This window comes from Scyliorhinus canicula, chromosome 12 (assembly GCF_902713615.1).
Source record: "Scyliorhinus canicula chromosome 12, sScyCan1.1, whole genome shotgun sequence".
In the NCBI taxonomy this organism is placed as follows: Eukaryota; Metazoa; Chordata; class Chondrichthyes; order Carcharhiniformes; family Scyliorhinidae; genus Scyliorhinus; species Scyliorhinus canicula.
Genome location: NC_052157.1, coordinates 161170466 through 161191452, shown reverse-complemented (window position 1 = coordinate 161191452; position 20987 = coordinate 161170466). Strand labels below are relative to the sequence as shown.

General features: G+C 49.9%; 1 protein-coding gene across 2 annotated transcripts in view; it reads left to right on the top strand.

Annotated features, from left to right (window-relative positions):
* LOC119975153 (inositol polyphosphate 5-phosphatase K-like) overlaps nucleotides 1-13350 on the top strand; it is a 39224-nt gene extending 25874 nt beyond the window's left edge. For both annotated transcript variants that reach the window (XM_038814735.1, XM_038814736.1), the window contains 5 exons: nucleotides 1670-1862; nucleotides 3514-3651; nucleotides 6814-6897; nucleotides 10292-10396; nucleotides 12881-13350. In XM_038814735.1, coding sequence (XP_038670663.1) covers nucleotides 1670-1862; nucleotides 3514-3651; nucleotides 6814-6897; nucleotides 10292-10396; nucleotides 12881-12976 — 616 coding nt within the window. In that variant the 3' untranslated portion in view covers nucleotides 12977-13350. The remainder of the gene's footprint in view (nucleotides 1-1669; nucleotides 1863-3513; nucleotides 3652-6813; nucleotides 6898-10291; nucleotides 10397-12880) is intronic.
* The last annotated feature ends 7637 nt before the right edge of the window (nucleotides 13351-20987 follow it).

Sequence of the window (20987 nt, the reverse complement as noted above, 5' to 3'; positions counted from 1 at the left end):
GCAGGCTGCGACTATTAGAGTGCTGCAAGGATCAGTGTTCGGGCCTCAGCTCTCCACAACATATATCAATGATTTGGATGTGGGAACCAAATGTAATATTTCCAAGCTTGCTGATGACACAAAACTTGGCAGGAATGGGAGTTGTGAGGAGGATAAAAAGAAGCTTCAAGGAGATTTAGACAGACTGAATGGGCAAGAACGTGACCCTTGTAATGTGATGTGTACAAATGTGAAGTTACCTATTTTGGTAGGAAAAATAGAAACACAGTATTTCTAAAATGAGGAGATTGGGAAGTGTTGATTTTTTTTTTTACACCGAGGGTAGTGGGTGCCTGAAACTCGCTGCCGGAGGAGGTGGTGGAAGCAGGGACAATAATGACGTTTAAGGGGTATCTTGACAAATGCATGAATAGGATGGGAATAGAGGGATATGGACCCCGGAAGTGTAGAAGATTTTAGTTTAGACGGGCAGCATGGTCGGCAGAGGCTTGGAGGGCCGAAGGGCCTGTTCCTGTGCTGTACTTTTCTTTGTTCTTTGTCCACAGAATCCTGGATGTTCTCATTCATAAGTCACTGAAAGCTAACATGCGGGTGCAACAAGCAATTGGGAAGGGAAATGATACGTTAGGATTTATTACTAGGGGATTTGAGTAGGGAAGTTTTGCTGCAGTGGCCTAGCGTCTTGGTGAGACCACACCTGGAGTATTGTGCACAGGTTTGTTCTCCTTATCTAAGGAAGGATATTTTGGCCATAGAGGGAGTGTAGCGAAGATTCACCAGATTAATCCTACAGACGGCAGGATTGCCCTATGTGGGCCTGTATCCTCTAGGTCAAGGTTCTGAGTGCCGCCCACAGGACGTTTTGTTGACCGTTTCCAATTTGCGGGTCGCCACGTTCCACTGATTTCCATCTGTGTAGTTTTTTTCCGACCAGTAAGACTGAATTTGCACGGGAGCGAGTGAAGTGAGGAGTGTGCTGATTGCTCACATTGACTGCGAGAGCCGTGCGCTCCCTCTGTGTCCAAAGTGGAAATATTTATTTTGTTTTTCTCATTTGGAGTTGATGACGGTTAAGCATTTTTTAATAAGTCCTTATGAAATATTCGGTGTGTGTTAAGTGTATTTAATCTAGTTCATGGGGTCATGGTTAGTGAACAAACCCGATTTCAAACTTCTGGCCCACTGTGAAGGAGATGAGGAGGGGCTGAATGGCCCACTCCTGCTCATATGTTCTAATGAACTGTCGGAGGCCACTCAGCCCTTTGAGCCTGTTCCACCAATCAGTTAGATCCAGGATGGTCTGTAACTCATTTACATTGGATCCAACTCCATTGATATTTTCAGTCCTGTTAAGGTTGAAAGTTCCAGTTTTCCAATGCCACTTAATGTGAAAACTTGCTTCCTAATCACACTCTCAAAATACATGGCTCAAATTTTCCGATTGTGAACCTTGGGTTCTGGATTACCCCAGTTGATTAACTAGTTGGGAACAGTTACAGTTCAGCCCCGTAACTGTTTTCAGATCATTCCCAAGCTAAATCCCCTGAGCGCCACAAACCCGTTTTCGAACACTCCACTCCGATTCACTGCCCCGACCAAACTCGGACCGAGCATCCTACTCCTTTTTTTTTTTGGCTTCTGACCTGTTGCTCCTTTGTCTCCCGTTTAGTGGGAAGAAACGGAAACCGGCCTGGACAGATCGGATTCTCTGGAAGGTTAAAGAATGCCCTCCGGCTGGAGAGACTGAGGCTCAATCATCACAATCAAAGAAGCCCATCAACGTGGTTTTAAATATCTACGACAGCCAAATGGAGTATGGAATCAGTGACCACAAGCCCGTGTTGGGAACCTTTTGCCTGGAGGTGAGGAGGGGGAGGGGGGTGAACACAAACGGTGCTGAACCAGAGGTGGCTCACAAGGGTGCACGCACCTCCAGACCCGGTTACCAACTCGAATTGGACATTCCTCGGCGCTAATCATATGACTTCCCATTTCTAACTGCTCCATCCAATCGAATGACCTTTCTTTTTTTTTAAACTAATTTCCAACAATTTTATAAAGAGCAGTTTTGAAAGGGTATGGAAAAAAAACATGTTCAGGCAAGATTAATCTTCGATTCTCCAGAGCAATCATGGAGGGTTGCCGCCCCTAATCCTACACCAGCAACTGGCTGGGATATAATGTTCCTGCTTAACAAAGAGAAATTAGCTTCACAACTGATGACTGTCAGAAGCATCAGCATTGGGGTGATGGTGGGGCTGGGTTTAATTGGGAATCTGTGTCGGATTTGGGAATCCTGCCAGGGTAATTGGAAGCGTTTCAATCCCACTGGCTGCCCACGTTCTCACTCTGCACCCAGCTTCTTCCCCGTCCCTCAGTCACCTCTGTCGAGGCACATGTTACGGGCAAGAAAGGGGGGGGTTAATTTAATTGGCCATATTACTCTCCTTGCCACCCGTCTGTAAACATTTCATAAGCATTTCTTAACCCCTGGGTTTCTGCGTGATCCAAGGAGAGTAATATGGCCATTTAAATTAACCCCTCCCCCCTTCTTGCCCGTAACATGTGCTTTGACAGAGGTGACTGAGGGACGGGGAATAAGCTGGGTGCAGGGGTGGAGTGAGAACGTGGGCAGCCAGCGGGATTGAAAGGCTTCCAATTACCCACAGCAAGGTCAAGGTGGGAAGAACTCGAAGGGTTAGTTTATTTGTGCACACTCAAATGGGCGAGGAGGATAGAAACACCGCCTCCTTTTCACTTGTACATAAGTGATGGAAAAGGAAAGACTCCGAGGGCAAAGACCACCGAGAAACAAATATTGTTTAACATGAGTCCAGAGTTTAGAATCAGAGTCCAATGAGAAATGTCTTCATGGAGCTCAGCGGGTTAAAACCTGTGTTGTATAGGGCAGCACGGTGGGCAGCACGGTGGGCAGCACGGTGGCCTAGTGATTAGCACAACCACCTCACGGCACTGAGGTCCCAGGTTTGATCCCAGCTCTGGGTCACTGTCTGTATGGAGTTTGCACATTCTCCCCGTGTCTGCGTGGGTTTCGCCCCCACACCCAAAAAAACGTGCAAGCTAGGTGGATTGGCCACGCTAAATTGCCCCTTAATTGGAAAAATGATTGGGTACACTAAATTTATTTTTTTTAAAACCTGTGTTGTATAATTCATCTTTCCAGGTAGAGTTGATTTACCACCAGGAGATGAGCAAGGAGATGGATCAATCTGGTAGACAATGGTACAGAATGTCCAGGAGAAACACTGAAGGTGGGGCCAGGTATTCAGATCTGGACAGAACCCCTTTTAAAATTGGGAAAGATATTTTGGAGAGGTTGAGTATGTCAGGTTGGAGGGATGGGATAGGGTCAATATTTTCAGGGGGGAGGATTGAAGGGTTGGGGTGTCGATGTTTGGGGGGGGTGGGGTGGGTGTCAAAATGGCGGAGTTGAATTCTCTGTTGTTTGGGGTTGGTGCTATTACTGATGCCTTTTCTTTGTCTTGTGCCCAGTTTGAAAAGCTGGTCACCCAGGCCCTGGTGGAGTTGGAGCCCGAGGGTGTGTGGGTCCCTGGACGCGATGCTGTCATCTCCTACTGCATGCTGGACGAGTATCCCAGCAGCACTTGGGACTGGATTGGCCTGTTCAAGGTAATCTCTTAAGAACTCATCCCCTTCTTCCCAACTGTTGGATTCAACAATTATAGAGGAGGGGGGTCCTTTAAAAAACATTAGCTTAAATGATTCTTGAAAATTACTGAATTTGTAGCAATATGAATAAGTTATAAAATTGGGTAATCTTTTGAATACTGTCCACGACTGTCTCAAATGTTACGAATAATGTACTGCAAGTACTCTTACTGATATGAGGGTACATTTATTCAACGAGTTTGAAACAATCTCGTAACTAAGACCAGGTGCGACGTGGGGAGTTTGAAAGTGGGGCAAGAGTCGTGGGACAAGAGTTGTGGGAAAGTTAAGTCATTAATTTGGAGTAATTGATTAATGTCTAATTAACCAATCACCTGTTAAGTGACTGACACTTTCCTGAACGAATCAAGGGGGTCTCAGCTGAGAATTAGAACCAGCTAAACTAAGTAAGGGGCTAAACCCAGATAAGGATTCCCTTAAGAATGTGAATCGTTTGACTGATTAGCAGAGGAGTTTTAGCCGTCGAACAATCCTTGAAGCATTGGTAAAAATTACTTTTAAGGCCTTTTGTTGAAATGACTTTTACTTTTGTAAATCTGAAGTCACTTTTATCTTGAAGTTTTTGCTTCCACTCGTTGGTGTCTCGAGGACATTTCGAGACACACAGGTAAAAAATCTTTCCAGTTAATTTTGTGTGAATGTGCCAAAATGTGTTCTTAAAGAAATGAACATTACTTGCATTTGTTCAACCGGACTGAGACCTTACCAATGAGCGAGAGATAAGGAGAATCTTACTGCCGAGCCTGACCAAGAGAAAACGAAGGATAAGATAGCGAATGCCTTTAATGGAATATGAGTGACGATGTTGATTGTTGCTGTAACGGGAGCGATGTTGTTGAAGCTTTTTGTATTGCTGTCATCGGGACAAAGAATGTCAAATTTCAAACAATCACAACAATTTATACTTAAGGTTTTATTCAAGTCAACTCTGTGCCATCGTCATGGCATCGCGAGCACGATTCATAACCCCTCGGGTACTGAAGCTGTCCATGTCCACACCTTGGACAATATTCATGCTTGGGCTGTGGCTTGTAACATTCGCGCCACACAAGTGCCAGGCAGTGACCATCTCCCAAGAGAGTAATAACTATCTCCTCTTGATATTCAATGACATAGCCATTCTGAATTACCCACTATCAACATTGTTAGCATTGATCAGAAACTGAACTGGACTAACTAATTAATACAGTGGCTACAAGAGCAGGTCAGAGGCCGGGAATCCTGCGGTGAGTAACTCTCCTCCTGACTCCCCAAAGCCCCTCCCATCACCTACAAGGCACAAGTCAGGAGTGTAATGGAATACTCTCCACTTGCCTGGATGAATGCAGCTCCAACAACACTCGAGAAGCTGGACACCACCCAGGGCAAAGCAGCCCCGCTTGATCTGTACCCAATCCACTGCCAGTGATGCACAGTCACAGCTGTGTGTACCATCTATAATCATAGAATCAAGATGTACTCCAGCAACTCGCCAAAGCTCCTTCTGCTGCACCTTCCAAACTCTCGGCCACTGCCATCAAGAAGCAGATACCTGGGAACCCCACCACCTGGAGGTTCCCCTCCAAATCACTCACTACCTGACTTGGAAATATTTCACCGTTCCTTCACTGTCACTGGGGCAATATCCGGGAACTCCCTCCCTAACAGCACAGTGGGTATACCTGCAGCGGTTCAAGAAGGCAGCAGCTCACCATCACCTTTTCAAGGGGCAATTAGGAAGGGGCAATAAATGCAGGTCTAGCCAGTGATGCCCACATCCTGTGAAAGAAGATGGTATTTAGATAGAAGATGGTATTTAGTGCCTGTCCCACATTGTCAGGTTGGGTTGACAATGGGCTGCACCCAAGAGGGTACATTCTCCTTGGAGGATTGAATGGAGGTGTTCAAAATCATGAAGCATTTAGAAACTGTCTCCAAAGGCAGGGGGGCCAGTAACCAGATTGAACATAATCAACAAAAGAAACCGAGGGGGGTTGAGATTGATTTTAACACAGCGAGTTGTTGTGATCTGGAAGGTGTTGTCTGACAGGACGGTGGAAGCAGATTCAATCACAACTTTTAAAATGGAACTGGAAAAATAGATGAAGTGACAATATTTGCAGGGCTCGGTGGGGTGGGGGAGCGGTTAGCATGGGGAGCGCGATTAATTCAAGCTGCAGGAGGCACTGTGAGCACAGCTGCCTCATAGGGCCGAGGACCAGGGTTCGATCCCGGCTCTGGGTCACTGTCCGTCTGGAGTTTGCACATTCCCCCCATGCCTGTGGGGTCTCACCCCCACATGTGGAGGGTAAAAGCAAATTACTGCAGATGCTGGAATCTGAAACAAAAACAGAAAATGCTGGACAATCTCAGCAGGTCTGACAGCGTCTGTGGAGAGAGAAGGGAGCTAACGTTTTGAGACTAAAGCTTTCTTTATAAATATTGATTTATTTATTTATTAGTGTCACAAGTAGGCTTACATTAACACTGCAATGAAGTTACTGTGACAATCCCCTAATCGCCACATCCGGCGCCTGTTCGGGTACACGGAGGGAGAATTCAGAATGTCCAAATTACCTAACAGCACGTCTTTCGGGACTTGTGAGAGGAAACCGGAGCACCCGGAGGAAACCCATGCAGACACTGGGAGAACGTGCAGACTCCACACAGGCGGCGACCCAAGCCGGGAATCGAACCCGGCTCCCTGGCAATGTGAAGCAACTGTGCTAACCACTGTGCTACCGTGCTGCCCATGACTCCTTATCCGAGTCATCCAGACTCGCAATGTTAGCTCCCTTTTCTCTCCACAGATGCTGTCAGACATGCTGAGACGTGGAGGGTAGGTGGATTGACCACACTAAATTCACACTAAAATCGCCCCTTGATTGGAAAAAAACATTATTGAGTACTCTAAATTTATATTTTAAAAACACTCCATCAAACTGCGGAGACAACACCCTCCACAAAGGGTGAAACATTTTGGCATGTTCCACTACTGTAAAGGTGCTCTGCCAGTTGTTGTTGTTGTTATTGGGCTGGGGAAGGTGAGGGGCTCCTCCTCGCAGAGGTACGAGAGTGTGAGTACGATGAGGCAGGGGTGTCACTGACTGTCTGACTTTGCAGGTTGGGTTCCGCAGCCACAGTGATTATGTGACGTATATCTGGGTGAAAGACGATGAGTTAATGGTCAGTGACGACATCTGCCAGGTAAGGAGTGAGTCACCTGGGGTTGCCATTTTTGCTGGACAGTATCACTGGAGGTTTCGTTACCCGACCTCCAACCTTTAACCCCCAGTCGAGTCGAACAGCCTTCTTTCCAATCTCCAAACGCAGCAGCCAAACAGAAAAATTAAGAAAATATACCGATCTTTTTAACACCCTTTTGATTTTTCTCCTGAATCCTGATTGCAGCATTTTCCCCGAAATTAATCTTCAATTCCTGGAGATTCCAGGGTGATTTGGAAAGGTTGGCAGCCCCTAGTGGCAGGAGCAGAGGGCAACATTGCCCATGATCAATTCTCATATAAACATAGGTTTTAGTTTTAGACTTTGTCTCGCTTTTATTTGCTTTTGGGTGAGGTCGCATTCAGTGATGATTTTGGGGAGGGGGTGGGTGTAGTTTGTTGACGGTGTCTGTTTGTTTTCCTCTGCCTTGGCTTGACGGCCACCTTGGGTGGATCTTTGTGTTTTGCGCTCCCAATATCCCTTGATTGATCTCTCTTGGTAGGAATGGCTGATTCCGCTGGTCACCTGGCACGTTAGAGGTTTGAATGGCCCAGTGAAGAGTACGAGGGCATTTGCCCATCTCTAGAGCTTAGATGCAAATTTGTTTTTGCTTTTGCAGGGGACCCACTTGCGTGTCAGGGGTCAGATCAGGCTGCGCAAGGAGTGGGTTGGGAAGGTTTTTTTATTCTGGTTTCGGTGGCAGGGCCAGGGGAGCGGCGATTTTAATTAACAGCTCGTTTAGTTTCCCTCCCCTCCGACTATGGCTGATCCTAATGGTCGTTTTGTTATTGTTTGTGGCTCCCCGTCGATCACCCTGGTTGTCATGGTCAATATTTATGCCCCCAACTGGGATGGCGTGAATTTTATTAACTCCCTGTTGGCCTCCCTACCTAACCACAACTCACATCAGCTTATTTTAGGTGGGGACCTGAATTATGTTGTGGGCCCTAGATTAGTTTGTTCCAATCTCTTGGGGGCGGCCGGAGCTTTGTCGTCTTTTATGACTCTGATTGGATCCGTGGCGTTTTTTGCGCCCGAACCATAGAGCCTTTTTGCACATGTCCACCATTCATATTCCCAATATGAATACATATGTCACCCAGAGTGTGGCGTGGGTTCGAATCCCAGCCCTGGCTCGCTGTCCATGTGGAGTTTGCACATTCTCCCCATGTCTACCTGGGTCTCACCCCCACAACCCAAAAAGATGTATTGTGTTTTTTTTTGTTTTGGACAGGTATCCTCCCCTTTCAGTGGTAGTGGCTGAGTACTCCGCAATTGTTACTTGGGATCATGCCCCGCATTTTATTGATTTGTTGCTAGAGTCTGGCCCTATCCTGGACATTGGATGCTACATTGTTAGCTGATAAATTTTGAGAGTGTGTGTGTCCACCTCCATAGACGACTGTATAAAATCTAACAGCTCCGATTCAATCTCTCCTTCCCCGCGAGGCTCTTAAGGAAGCCCTCAGGAGGGACATTAGCTCTTACAGTGAGAGGTTGGAGCAGCAGACGCTGGTGGATTCCATTCTCGAGGTGGATCACCAGTACTCGCTAGCTCCTACTCCGGAGCTATTGGCAAGTAGGAAATAATTACAGACCAAGTTTGAGCTATTGGCTACCAGCAGGTGGTGCGTCCAAGGGTACCTTTTATGAGTACGGGAAGAAGCTGGCTCAGCACCTCGGCAGGCGGCCTCCCGTGGGATCACTCCGACACTCCATTTGGGCGGCAACCTTGTTTCCACCCTTCCCCAGGTCAATGTGGTTTTAAAATCTTATCAGTCTTTTTAAAAATAAATTTAGAGCAGCCAATTATTTTTCATTTCCAATTAAGGGGCAATTTAGCGTGGCCAATCCACCTAACCAGCACACATCTTTTTGGGTTGTGGGGATGAGACCCAGGTAGACACGGGGAGAATGTGCAAACTCCACATGGACAGCGAGCCAGGGCTGGGATCCGAATCCACGCCACACTCTTGGTGACACCTACCACTTGGTGACACCTACCACTTGATTTCAAAAGCTTCTGTGGATTCCCTCCCCCTCCCCCCAGATGCTCTCACTGAGTGAACTGGTCTCATTGGAACTCTGACTTAAGAACACATTGTGAAATCTTCTCCCACACAAGGCTTTCTCTCAGATGCCTTCACCAAGGATCCACATCCAGGGTTTCACCCTCTCCTTTCAGTATTCCTCTACCCTGGATTGCCACGTGCATTTAAACTTCCACTCAACCCCTCAGATACCCAGCCATGCCAGCACAATATTACTGATTTCACAGGCTGTGTTAAAGTGTGACCAACCTTTTGATTACTCTATCTGGCTTCTCGCTATCGGCTGCAAGGTGCAGACCTGTGTTTAACTGGGAACCTCTCTATCTCAGTTCCTGGCATCACAACCCTTTTCCCAGATTTCTATTCTATTCCTTTAACTACCTGGAACTCTCTTCTGTCCCTCTTGCTGGTTTTGGGACTTTGTGTTCTTCAGTTTCTGCAGCTTGCTTTCTGTCCCTCTGTATTGCCCTGTCTGTACTGACACTGTCTGTGGCAAGCTCCTGATTCAGAATTGACTTGCTGTCCCAGTGTGGGCCTCTGGTTGATAAACAAAAGCTTTGGTTTTTTTAAACCGTATAATTGCTTTAATGTCATAAAACCTCATTACAATGCAGGCATTTAAACCCATACACTCTTGGGCTGCCTTTCTAAACATGAAGCTAAACTGATTTGGTTTGGCACAAATACAGTAACACAAGTTTATACTTTATTCCTAACACACACAATACAAATCTAAATTAGTTCAACTATCTCTATTTTCTAACAATGGATCCTTCCATTCTCTGCGAGAGCGAGTTGCACATTCTCACCCCTCTCTGGGTAAAGTTTTTCCTGAGTTCCCCACCCGATTTATCAGTGACTGTCTCCTATTAATGACCCCACAAGTGAGAACATTTTCTCTCTGTCTCTCTTCTATCAAATTGTCTCGGAATTATAAAGCCATTGATCAGAGCCACCCCTCAGCCTTTTCCAGTGACAAGAGTCCCACTCGGTTCACTCGTTGCTGATTGGTGAAATGTCTCGGTTCTGATTTCACCTTTGTAGCTGTTTTCACACCTTCTCCAGTGCCGCAAAATCCATTTGCAATATGCAGAATAGAAACTGTGCACAGTATTCCAAGTGTGATCTCAGATTTTATACAAGATTAACACAACTCCTCTGCTCTGAACTCGTAGCTCTCTCTCACTCTCTCTCACACACACACACACACACAGCAGCTGCCAAACCACTCTTCACAGCTGTGACTGGGATATTTTTGATTTACTGTGACTGATCTGTGCACCGTCATGCCTGCCCAGACACACTAACGTCATTGTCTATTGCAGGTATATCTGAGTGGTGAAGACATTCCCAAAGCGGGTGGAGAATTTGTCCTGTGCTATTACAGCAGCAACATGGAGTCCATTGTGGGAGTTAGCTCCACATTTCATGTAAGTCCCACATTGCCACAATCCTCACAGCCTCTGAATGAGAGGACGGAAGATTTATCATAACTAGAGGTGCATTGTACCTGTCCTGGGAATGTTTGATAGGGGCAGTGTAGAGGGAGCTTTACTCTGTATCTAACCCCGTGCTGTACCTGTCCTGGGAGTGTTTGATGGGGACAGTGTAGAGGGAGCTTTACTCTGTATCTAACCCCGTGCTGTACCTGTCCTGGGAGTGTTTGATGGGGACAGTGTAGAGGGAGCTTTACTCTATATCTAACCCCGTGCTGTACCTGTCCTGGGAGTGTTTGATGGGGACAGTGTAGAGGGAGCTTTACTCTGTATCTAACCCCGTGCTGTACCTGTCCTGGGAGTGTTTGATGGGGACAGTGTAGAGGGAGCTTTACTCTGTATCTAACCCCGTGCTGTCCTGCGAGTGTTTGATGGGGACAGTGTAGAGGGAGCTTTACTCTGGATGCCTGCCTAAGCATCTCGGGGAGTGAATGCGTGCCTGCGATTCATTAAACATCCCCATCAATAATAGAATCAACTGATCTGCAACCTTGTAGAATTCCACCGGGAACCCATCCAACCCCGATGCCATTCTTGTCTGCATCTTTCCTAATGCTGTTTGATCCTCCGCTAAAACCAGCGGTGCCTCCAGTTCTTCCCACAATTCCTCCCCGCCCAACGGAACTCCAGATCCTCTTTAAAAACTCTGCCATTCCCAGCTCCTCCTTCGGCGCCTCCGACCTGTAAAGCCTCTCATGGATGGCTCAAAATGCCCCATTCACTTGTCTGGGGTTGAAACCAGCCTGCAAAGAACAAAGAAAAGTACAGCACAGGAACAGGCCCTTCGGCACTCCAAACCTGCGCCGACCATGCTGCCCGTCTAAACTAAAATCTTCTACACTTCCTGGGTCCGTATCCCTCTATTCCCATCCTATTCATGTATTTGTCAAGATGCCCCTTAAATGTCACTATCGTCCCTGCTTCCACCACCTCCTCCGGCAGCGAGTTCCAGGCACCCACTACCCTCTGCGTAAAAAAACTTGCCTCGTACATCTCCTCTAAACCTTGCCCCTCGCACCTTAAACCTATGCCCCCTAGTAATTGACCCCTCTACCCTGGGGAAAAGCCTCTGTCTATCCACTCTGTCTATGCCCCTCATAATTCTGTAGACCTCTATCAGGTCGCCCCTCAACCTCCTTTGTTCCAGTGTTTATTCAACCTCTCCTCTTAGCTAATGCCCTCCATACCAGGCAACATCCTGGTAACTATCTTCTGCACCCTCTCTAAAGCCTCCACATCCTTCTGGTAGTGTGGCAACTGGAATTGAACACTATACTCAAGTGTGGCCTAATTATGGATACCTTTGGAATCTCCAACCTGAATGATCTCCCCAGCAGCCTGTTGCCACCTTAGCTGGTGAGCCAGGAGACGGCTCGCCTTCTCCCTATACTCATACACCACCCCACTCCAGTGCCTCAGCTGGTACACCGGCCTATCCATAGACAGCAGCTCAAACTCCTGCGCACCAATCGTTTGGGAGTTTGGTCGCTCACATTCCCCCCCCCCCCCCCCCCCGGTCCACTCCCACGATCGCATACCCAAATTTCGGACGTTCCTTGGCTTCCCCATCCACGTGTGCCGTATACAATACAATCTCTCCTATAATCAACGCCTCCCACAGAGCAGAGGCCGAGACCATCCCATTCTCATTGAACTCCCCACATTCCCTTGTGGCTCCCGAGATCTTCCCGCAGAATCCACTGTCCGACAGAAGCCTTCTGTCCAACTCCATCCCGTGCTCTGACCCCGGCCTGCCTCCAACACCAGATATATCAAACACTCAGCACGTTCAGAAATGACAGTGCCGAATTTTCTGCCTTTTTCACCCGGGGGGGGGGGGGGGGATAGATGACAGTAGTGTATCCTCAAGTACACCTCGTGTCCGGGAGAAAGAATGAGAAGACTTTACCCCCAGGGTGCATAAACCGCCACGGTCCGTACCCCCCTGTCTCCTGGATCAATGCTGCAAGCTCCATCTCCATCCCCATCCCAGAATGGACCAATGACTTCAGCTTAGTGCAATCCAGCTTTGGGTCTAATACCCTGTTTATATCCACCCCATCCAGGATCACGGTCAGTACTGAGGGAGTGCCGCACTGTCAGAGGGTCAGTACTGAGGGAGAGCCGCACTGTCAGAGGGTCAGTACTGAGGGAGTGCTGCACTGTCAGAGGGTCAGTACTGAGGGAGTGCTGCACTGTCAGAGGGTCAGTACTGAGGGAGTGCCGCACTGTCAGAGGGTCAGTACTGAGGGAGTGCTGCACTGTCAGAGGGTCAGTACTGAGGGAGTGCTGCACTGTCAGGGGGTCAGTACTGAGGGAGTGCTGCACTGTCAGAGGGTCAGTACTGAGGGAGTGCCGCACTGTCAGGGTTGGTATTGTCTCTATGCAAGTCTGCCTACCTTGTTTTCACTCTTACAGATCATGCCGGAATGTGCCGAGAGTTCGCTGGGTGTTGACGATGGAATGGATGTGTCATGTGACAGCCTAGCTCAGGGTGACTCTGACACTTGCTGAATGCCCTATCGCTGGATCACGTGCCTCGTCTATCACATGCCTTGTGCACACGCCCATGGCAACAATAGCAGCCTCATCCCCATCTCTGCACACACCGCTGACTGTATTGCATCTCATCTTTCATTATAGCCCTGTCTATATATGGCCTGTGTTGAGGTTGTACCAGAGAGAAACACGAGGACCCAGGACTGGGCCTGCCCTGCTCCGAAGATATCCCGGTTCTCCGAGTGTTGACTTGACTCCAGTGGCCACTGGATATGAGGAGACCGCAGAGCTGAGAGATCCCGGTACAATCTCACCCTTGCTGCTCTCCCGGGGCCAGCCCTGCGTGTCGTTCCTGCTTAGCCAGCGTTTCACAGCTCCTCCTTTCCTGATATTTGAAAAGAAATACAATTTGCTGAATCTTTGCTTCCTCCAGATTGGCTAATGAAGAAGGCACAGCCTGAGGTCGCTAGCTATGGGGCGGGGTTACTAGTTAGTATAGGAATGATGGGGCGGGGTTACTAGTTAGTATAGGAATGATGGGACGGGATTACTAGTTAGTACAGGAGGGGCTGTATACTCTGGTTGTGAAGACTCTTTGTTATGACACTGATTTTTTTTTCGCTCTATCTTATCTTTGTGCTGTTACAGGAATATTCTAGCTTTGTTGTCCCACATTAAACCCAAACCAATTGAAAGTACTCCCTGATCCTGACCCCAGTCCCTCATGCTGAGCGTTTCACTTCTTTCCTCTCTTGTTCTCTCTCTCTCTCCCACCCGCTCTCTGTCTGCTATTTTGTGCTCTCTTATCTGTCACTCTCTCTTTTTGGCTTCCCCTGTGCTGTGTATTTCTGCTCTCGTCCTCTCTTCTAAGGGCAGCGAGTGCCCAGCTCTTTCCAATCCCTGAGCAAATCCATCCTCCAGTTGAGGGATTTTATTTATTTATTCTCTGCAGTTTCTACTGCGTTAGACCGTTCAGAAGATTCTGCCTCAAGTTCAGTTCCACTCTGGCCCCTTCCCTCAAAGATCATTCTGAATATCTGCAATTCGACCATGAGGTGAATTCCACAGCCAGCTCTGGAAGCAACATCAAAACATCAAACCCCTCGAGTCTGATCCACTTTCTGTGAGAGCACAGTGGTTCTGAACCTCAGCTCCATGTATTGTGCATGAAGAACAAAGAACAATATAGAACATAGAACAGTACAGCACAGAACAGGCCCTTCGGCCCTCGATGTTGTGCCGAGCAATGATCACCCTACTTAAACCCACGTAACCCGTATACCCGTAACCCAACAATCCCCCCATTAACCTTACACTACGGGCAATTTAGCACGGCCAATCCACCCAACCCACACATCTTTGGACTGTGGGAGGAAACTGGAGCACCCGGAGGAAACCCACACACACATGGGGAGGACGTGCAGACTCCACACAGACAGTGACCCAGCCGGGAATCAAACCTGGGACCCTGGAGCTGCGAAGCATTGATGCTAACCACCATGCTACCGTGAGGCCCCATATAGCACAGGAGCAGGCCCTTCGGCCCTCCAAGCCTGTACTGGTCATGATCCCACCCTTGGCCAAAACCCTCAGCACTTCCTTGTGCCGTATCCCTCTATACCCATCCTATCCATGTGTTTGTCAAGATGCCTTTTGAACACCGTTAATGTATCTGCTTCCACAACCTCCCCTGGCAACGCGTTCCAGGCACTCGCCACCCTCTGCGTAAAAAATCTGCCTCGCACATCTCCTCTAAACTTCCCCATGGACCTTAAACCTATGCCCCTGGTGACTGACCCCTCCATCCTTGGAAAGGGTGCCTGCCCATCCACTCTATCCAGGCCAATCATAATCTTGTAGACCTCTATCAGGTCACCCCATAACCTCCGTCTTTCTAATGAAAACAGTCTGAGTTTATTCAGCCTCTCCACATAGCTAACACCCTCCAGACCAGGCAACGTCCTGGTAAACCTACTCTGCACCCTCTCCAAAGCCTCCACATCCTTCTGGTAGTGTGGCGATCAAAATTGTGCACAATATTCCAAGTGCGGCCTTACCAAGGTTCTATACAACTGCAGCATCACTTGCCAGGTTTTATAATCAATGCCCCGTCCAATGAAGGCAAGCTTTCCATATGCTTTCTTGTCCACTTGTGTTGCCACCTTCAAAGATTTGGTCTCCTTCGCCAAAGAAGAAAAAAACTCAATGAGATTATTTCCTGGGTGGGGGAGGGTTGTCCTATGTGGAGCGACCAGATATATTAAAGAAGCTTTCAGAGAGGATTTACCAGGATGGACCCTGAGATGTAGTAGAGGGTCACGCATTGCAAACATGAGCAATTCCTTCACTCTAAATAATCATTGAGTGTATTCAGAACAGAGATTGAGAGTTTTTTTAGACACTAGGGCACTTGAGGGACTTCAGGATATCATGAGAAGATGGAGACCAGCCAGATTCATATTGATGGTTTTACAGGCTCGAGGAGGCTGAATGGGCCTCCTCCTGTTCCTGCGTAACAGGCTCGAGGGGCTGAATGGGCCTCCTCCTGTTCCTGCGTAACAGGCTCGAGGGGCTGAATGGGCCTCCTCCTGTTCCTGCGTAACAGGCTCGAGGGGCTGAATGGGCCTCCTCCTGTTCCTGCGTAACAGGCTCGAGGGGCTGAATGGGCCTCCTCCTGTTCCTGCGTAACAGGCTCGAGGGGCTGAATGTGCCTCCTCCTGTTCCTGCGTAACAGGCTCGAGGAGGCTGAATGGGCCTGTTCCTGTGTAACAGGCTAGAGGGGCTGAATGGACTCCTCCTGTTCCTGTGTAACAGGCTCGAGGAGGCTGAATGGGCCTCCTGTTCCTGTGTAACAGGCTCGAGGAGGCTGAATGGGCCTCCTCCTGTTCCTGCGTAACAGGCTCGAGGGGCTGAATGGGACTCCTCCTGTTCCTGTGTAACAGGCTCGAGGAGGGCTGAATGGGCCTCCTCCTGTTCCTGTGTAACAGGCTCGAGGAAGGGCTGAATGGACTCCTGTTCCTGTGTAACAGACTCGAGGAGGGCTGAATGGGCCTCCTCCTGTTCCTGTGTAACAGGCTCGAGGAGGGGCTGAATGGACTGTTCCTGTGTCACAGGCTCAAGGAGGGGACTGAATGGGCCTCCTCCTGTTCCTGTGTAACAAGCTCAAGGAGGGGCTGAATGGACTCCTGTTCCTGTGTAACAGACTCGAGGAGGGGCTGAATGGACTCCTCCTGTTCCTGTGTAACAGGCTCGAAGAGGGCTGAATGGACTCTTGTTCCTGCGTAACAGGCTCAAGGAGGCTGAATGGGCCTCCTCCTGTTCCTGCGTAACAGGCTCGAGGGGCTGAATGGGACTCCTCCTGTTCCTGTGTAACAGGCTCAAGGAGGGGGCTGAATGGACCGCGCCTGTTACTGTGTAACAGGCTCAAGGAGGGGGCTTAATGGGCCTCCTCCTGTTCCTGTGTAACAGGCTCAAGGAAGGGGCTGAATGGGCCTCCTGTTCCTGTGTAACAGGCTCGAGGAAGGGCTGAATGGACTCCTGTTCCTGTGTAACAGACTCAAGGAGGTGCTGAATGGGCCCTCCTCCTGTTCCTGTGTAACAGACTCGAGGAGGGGCTGAATGGGCCTCCTCCTGTTCCTGTGTAACAGGCTCAAGGAGGGGGCTGAATGGGCCTCCTCCTGTTCCTGTGTAACAGGCTCAAGGAGGGGCTGAATGGACTCCTGTTCCTGTGTAACAGACTCGAGGAGGGGCTGAATGGACTCCTGTTCCTGTGTAACAGGCTCAAGGAGGGGCTGAATGGGCCACCTCCTGTTCCTGTGTAACAGGCTCAAGGAGGGGGCTGAATGGGCCTCCTGTTCCTGTGTACAGGCTCAAGGAGGGGCTGAATGGACTCCTGTTCCTGTGTAACAGGCTCAAGGAGGAGACTGAATGGCCTTCTGTTCCTGTGTAACAGACTCGAGGAGGGGCTGAATGGACTCCTGTTCCTGTGTAACAGGCTCAAGGAGGAGACTGAATGGACTCCTGTTCCTGTGTAACAGACTCGAGGAGGGGCTGAATGGACTCCTGTTCCTGTGTAACAGGCTCAAGGAGGGGCTGAATGGGACTCCTCCTGTTCCTGTGTAACAGGCTCGAGGGGCTGAATGGCCTTCTGTTCCTGTGTAACAGGCTCAAGGAGGGGGCTGAATGGGCCTCCTCCTGTTCCTGTGTAACAGGCTCGAGGAGGGCTGAATGGACTCTTGTTCCTGTGTGACAGGCTTGAGGAGGGGCTCAATGGGCCTCCTCCTGTTCCTGTGTAACAGACTCAAGGAGGTGCAGAAGTGGCCTCCTCCTGTTCCTGTGTAACAGGCTCAAGGAGGGCTGAATGGGCCTCCTCCTGTTCCTGTGTAACAGACTCGAGGAGGAGACTGAATGGGCCTCCTCCTGTTCCTGCGTAACAGGCTCGAGGGGCTGAATGGGCCTCCTCCTGTTCCTGTGTAACAGGCTCAAGGAGGGGCTGAATGGGCCTCCTCCTGTTCCTGTGTAACAGGCTCGAGGGGCTGAATGGGCCTCCTCCTGTTCCTGTGTAACAGGCTCAAGGAGGGGGCTGAATGGGCCTCCTCCTGTTCCTGTGTAACAGGCTCGAGGAGGCTGAATGGGCCTCCTCCTGTTCCTGTGTAACAGACTCGAGGAGGGGCTAAATGGACTCCTCCTGTTCCTGTGTAACAGGCTGAAGGAGGCGGCTGAATGGGCCTCCCCCTGTTCCTGTGTAACAGGCTCAAAGGGGGGCTGAATGGGCCTCCTCCTGTTCCTGTGTAACAGGCTCAAGGAGGGGCTGAATGGGCCTCCTCCTGTTCCTGTGTAACAGGCTCAAGGAGGGGCTGAATGGGCCTCCTCCTGTTCCTGTGTAACAGGCTCAAGGAGGGGGCTGAATGGGCCTCCTCCTGTTCCTGTTTAACAGACTCGAGGAGGGGCTGAAGTGGCCTCCTCCTGTTCCTGTGTAACAGGCTCAAGGAGGGGCTGAATGGACTCCTGTTCCTGTGTAACAGGCTCAAAGGGGGGCTGAATGGGCCTCCTCCTGTTCCTGTGTAACAGACTCGAGGAAGGGCTGAATGGACTCCTGTTCCTGTGTAACAGGCTCGAGGAGGGCTGAATGGACTCTTGTTCCTGTGTGACAGGCTTGAGGAGGGGCTCAATGGGCCTCCTCCTGTTCCTGTGTAACAGACTCAAGGAGGTGCAGAAGTGGCCTCCTCCTGTTCCTGTGTAACAGGCTCAAGGAGGGCTGAATGGGCCTCCTCCTGTTCCTGTGTAACAGACTCGAGGAGGAGACTGAATGGGCCTCCTCCTGTTCCTGCGTAACAGGCTCGAGGGGCTGAATGGGCCTCCTCCTGTTCCTGTGTAACAGGCTCAAGGAGGGGCTGAATGGGCCTCCTCCTGTTCCTGTGTAACAGGCTCGAGGGGCTGAATGGGCCTCCTCCTGTTCCTGTGTAACAGGCTCGAGGAGGGGGCTGAATGGGCCTCCTCCTGTTCCTGTGTAACAGGCTCGAGGAGGCTGAATGGGCCTCCTCCTGTTCCTGTGTAACAGACTCGAGGAGGGGCTAAATGGACTCCTCCTGTTCCTGTGTAACAGGCTGAAGGAGGCGGCTGAATGGGCCTCCCCTGTTCCTGTGTAACAGGCTCAAAGGGGGGCTGAATGGGCCTCCTCCTGTTCCTGTGTAACAGGCTCAAGGAGGGGCTGAATGGGCCTCCTCCTGTTCCTGTGTAACAGGCTCAAGGAGGGGCTGAATGGGCCTCCTCCTGTTCCTGTGTAACAGGCTCAAGGAGGGGGCTGAATGGGCCTCCTCCTGTTCCTGTTTAACAGACTCGAGGAGGGGCTGAAGTGGCCTCCTCCTGTTCCTGTGTAACAGGCTCAAGGAGGGGCTGAATGGACTCCTGTTCCTGTGTAACAGGCTCAAAGGGGGGCTGAATGGGCCTCCTCCTGTTCCTGTGTAACAGACTCGAGGAGGGCTTAATGGGCCTCCTCCTGTTCCTGTGTAACAGGCTCGAGGGCTGAATGGGCCTCCTCCTGTTCCTGTGTAACAGGCTCGAGGAAGGGCTGAATGGACTCCTGTTCCTGTGTAACAGACTCGAGGAGGGCTGAATGGGCCTCCTCCTGTTCCTGTGTAACAGGCTCGAGGGGCTGAATGGCCTTCTGTTCCTGTGTAACAGGCTCGAGGAGGGGCTGAATGGGACCCTCCTGTTCCTGTGTAACAGACCCGAGGAGGGGCTGAATGGGCCTCCTCCTGTTCCTGTGTAACAGGCTCGAGGGGCTGAATGGCCTTCTGTTCCTGTGTAACAGACTCGAGGAGGGGCTGAATGGGCCTCCTCCTGTTCCTGCAGAAATGTACGGATGTCGGATTTAAAATTGTTAATTGAATTGGCGTCTACCCTTCCGTTTCAAACTCGGCGATGGAAGCTGTTATTTTTCCCAAGAGTTTTTATTGCTCTGTTACCGACAGTGATTCCGGGTTTTGATTGAGGTGAATTATCCTCGTCCTGCTGTGAAGATTGACACCGAATCATTATTCTTTCCTGTTTGTCATTCGCTCCATTTGCCTCGGCTGATTGGAAAGGAGCCAGATTGACCCCCAAAAACCCCAAGCTTCTAACTCAAGAACGACGAATGAAGGCAGAAATAGCAAAGCCGGCGGGCGGGGGGGGGGGGGGGGGGGGGGGCCTCTAGAATTGAGGCAGTTAGTTCGAGGCTGTTCAACCCATCGCTCTCATTCTGTACACGTTCCCGAGCCAGCAGGCGTGCGTCTGCAGAGATCTCCCAATCCTAACCCCACGCTGCAGTTTCAACAAATCCACAGTTTGCGACTTTATCTCATTAAATGTATAAATACCTTTTTTAATCTTTGCACTATGCCTGTGTTGTATTGTTAATAGATGTCATTTTTATATCATATTAGAGTCTCTCTGTTATAAACATTGATTAAAAAATGCAAACTACAAAATCTGTTCTTGTTTCTGTAATGTTGCAGAGAGCAACTGCCCGCTTGGCCCCCCCCACCTGCCCGCTCGGACCCCCAGCCATCCCGCTCGGACCCCCCTCCTCAGTCTGCCATTTGGCGTCCGCTCTACCAGCTAGCTGACCACCCTTCCAGGGTGTTCACTCAACATCCACCCTGCCGAGCGTCTGCTCAGTCCCTGCCCTGCCCACTCAGCCCCTCCCCGCTCGGCATTCGCCCCTCCTATTCGATGACTGCCCTTCCCAACTGGTGCCCACCTTGCCCGCTCAGCGCCCTGCCCTGCCGGCTCACCATCTACTCTGCAGGGCGTCCACCCTGCCTGGGCATCTGCTCGGCCCAGGCATAGGTTGGGGGCAGTTGTGGTGTCAGCACAGTGGTTAGCACTGTGGCTTCGCAGCTCCAGAGTGCCAGGTTCGATTCCCGGCTTGGGTCGCTGTCTGTGCGGAGTCTGCGCGTTCTCCCCGTGTCTGCGTGGGTTTCCTCCACTAAGTCCCGGAAGACATGCTGTTGGATGAATTGGACATTCTGAATTCTCCCTCTGTACCCGAACAGGAGCCGGATTGTGGTGACTAGGGGATTTTCACAGTAACTTCATTGCAGTGTTAATGTCAGCCTTCTTGTGACAATAATAAAGATGATTATTATTATTATATAACCTGAGGCTGGTATGAAAGCGGTGAGACATTCTCAGTGGGCCTGTGGCCATCCTGCTTTAGCAGAGAGTCAGACAGGGAGGGACTTCGACCCTCCGTGTCAGTCACAGGGCTGAGGAAAACGCCCTCAAATCTGTTTACTGTATTGGACCAACCCGCTTCAAGAATCTGAGAAAAATAAAGTGAAAATGAAAGTGAAAGAGAGAGAGGACGAGAGATCTGACGGACAGAGAGGGACGCTGATCCAGAGGTAAGAGTCTGGGGCATCAAACATTCAGTTTCTGGGCAGAGGGTAGGATGATTATATTTTAAATGTGTTTGAACCCTTCACAAGGACTGGGCCTCTCGAGTGACTGCAATTAATTAGCTCCCATCCCGGCTGTGCTA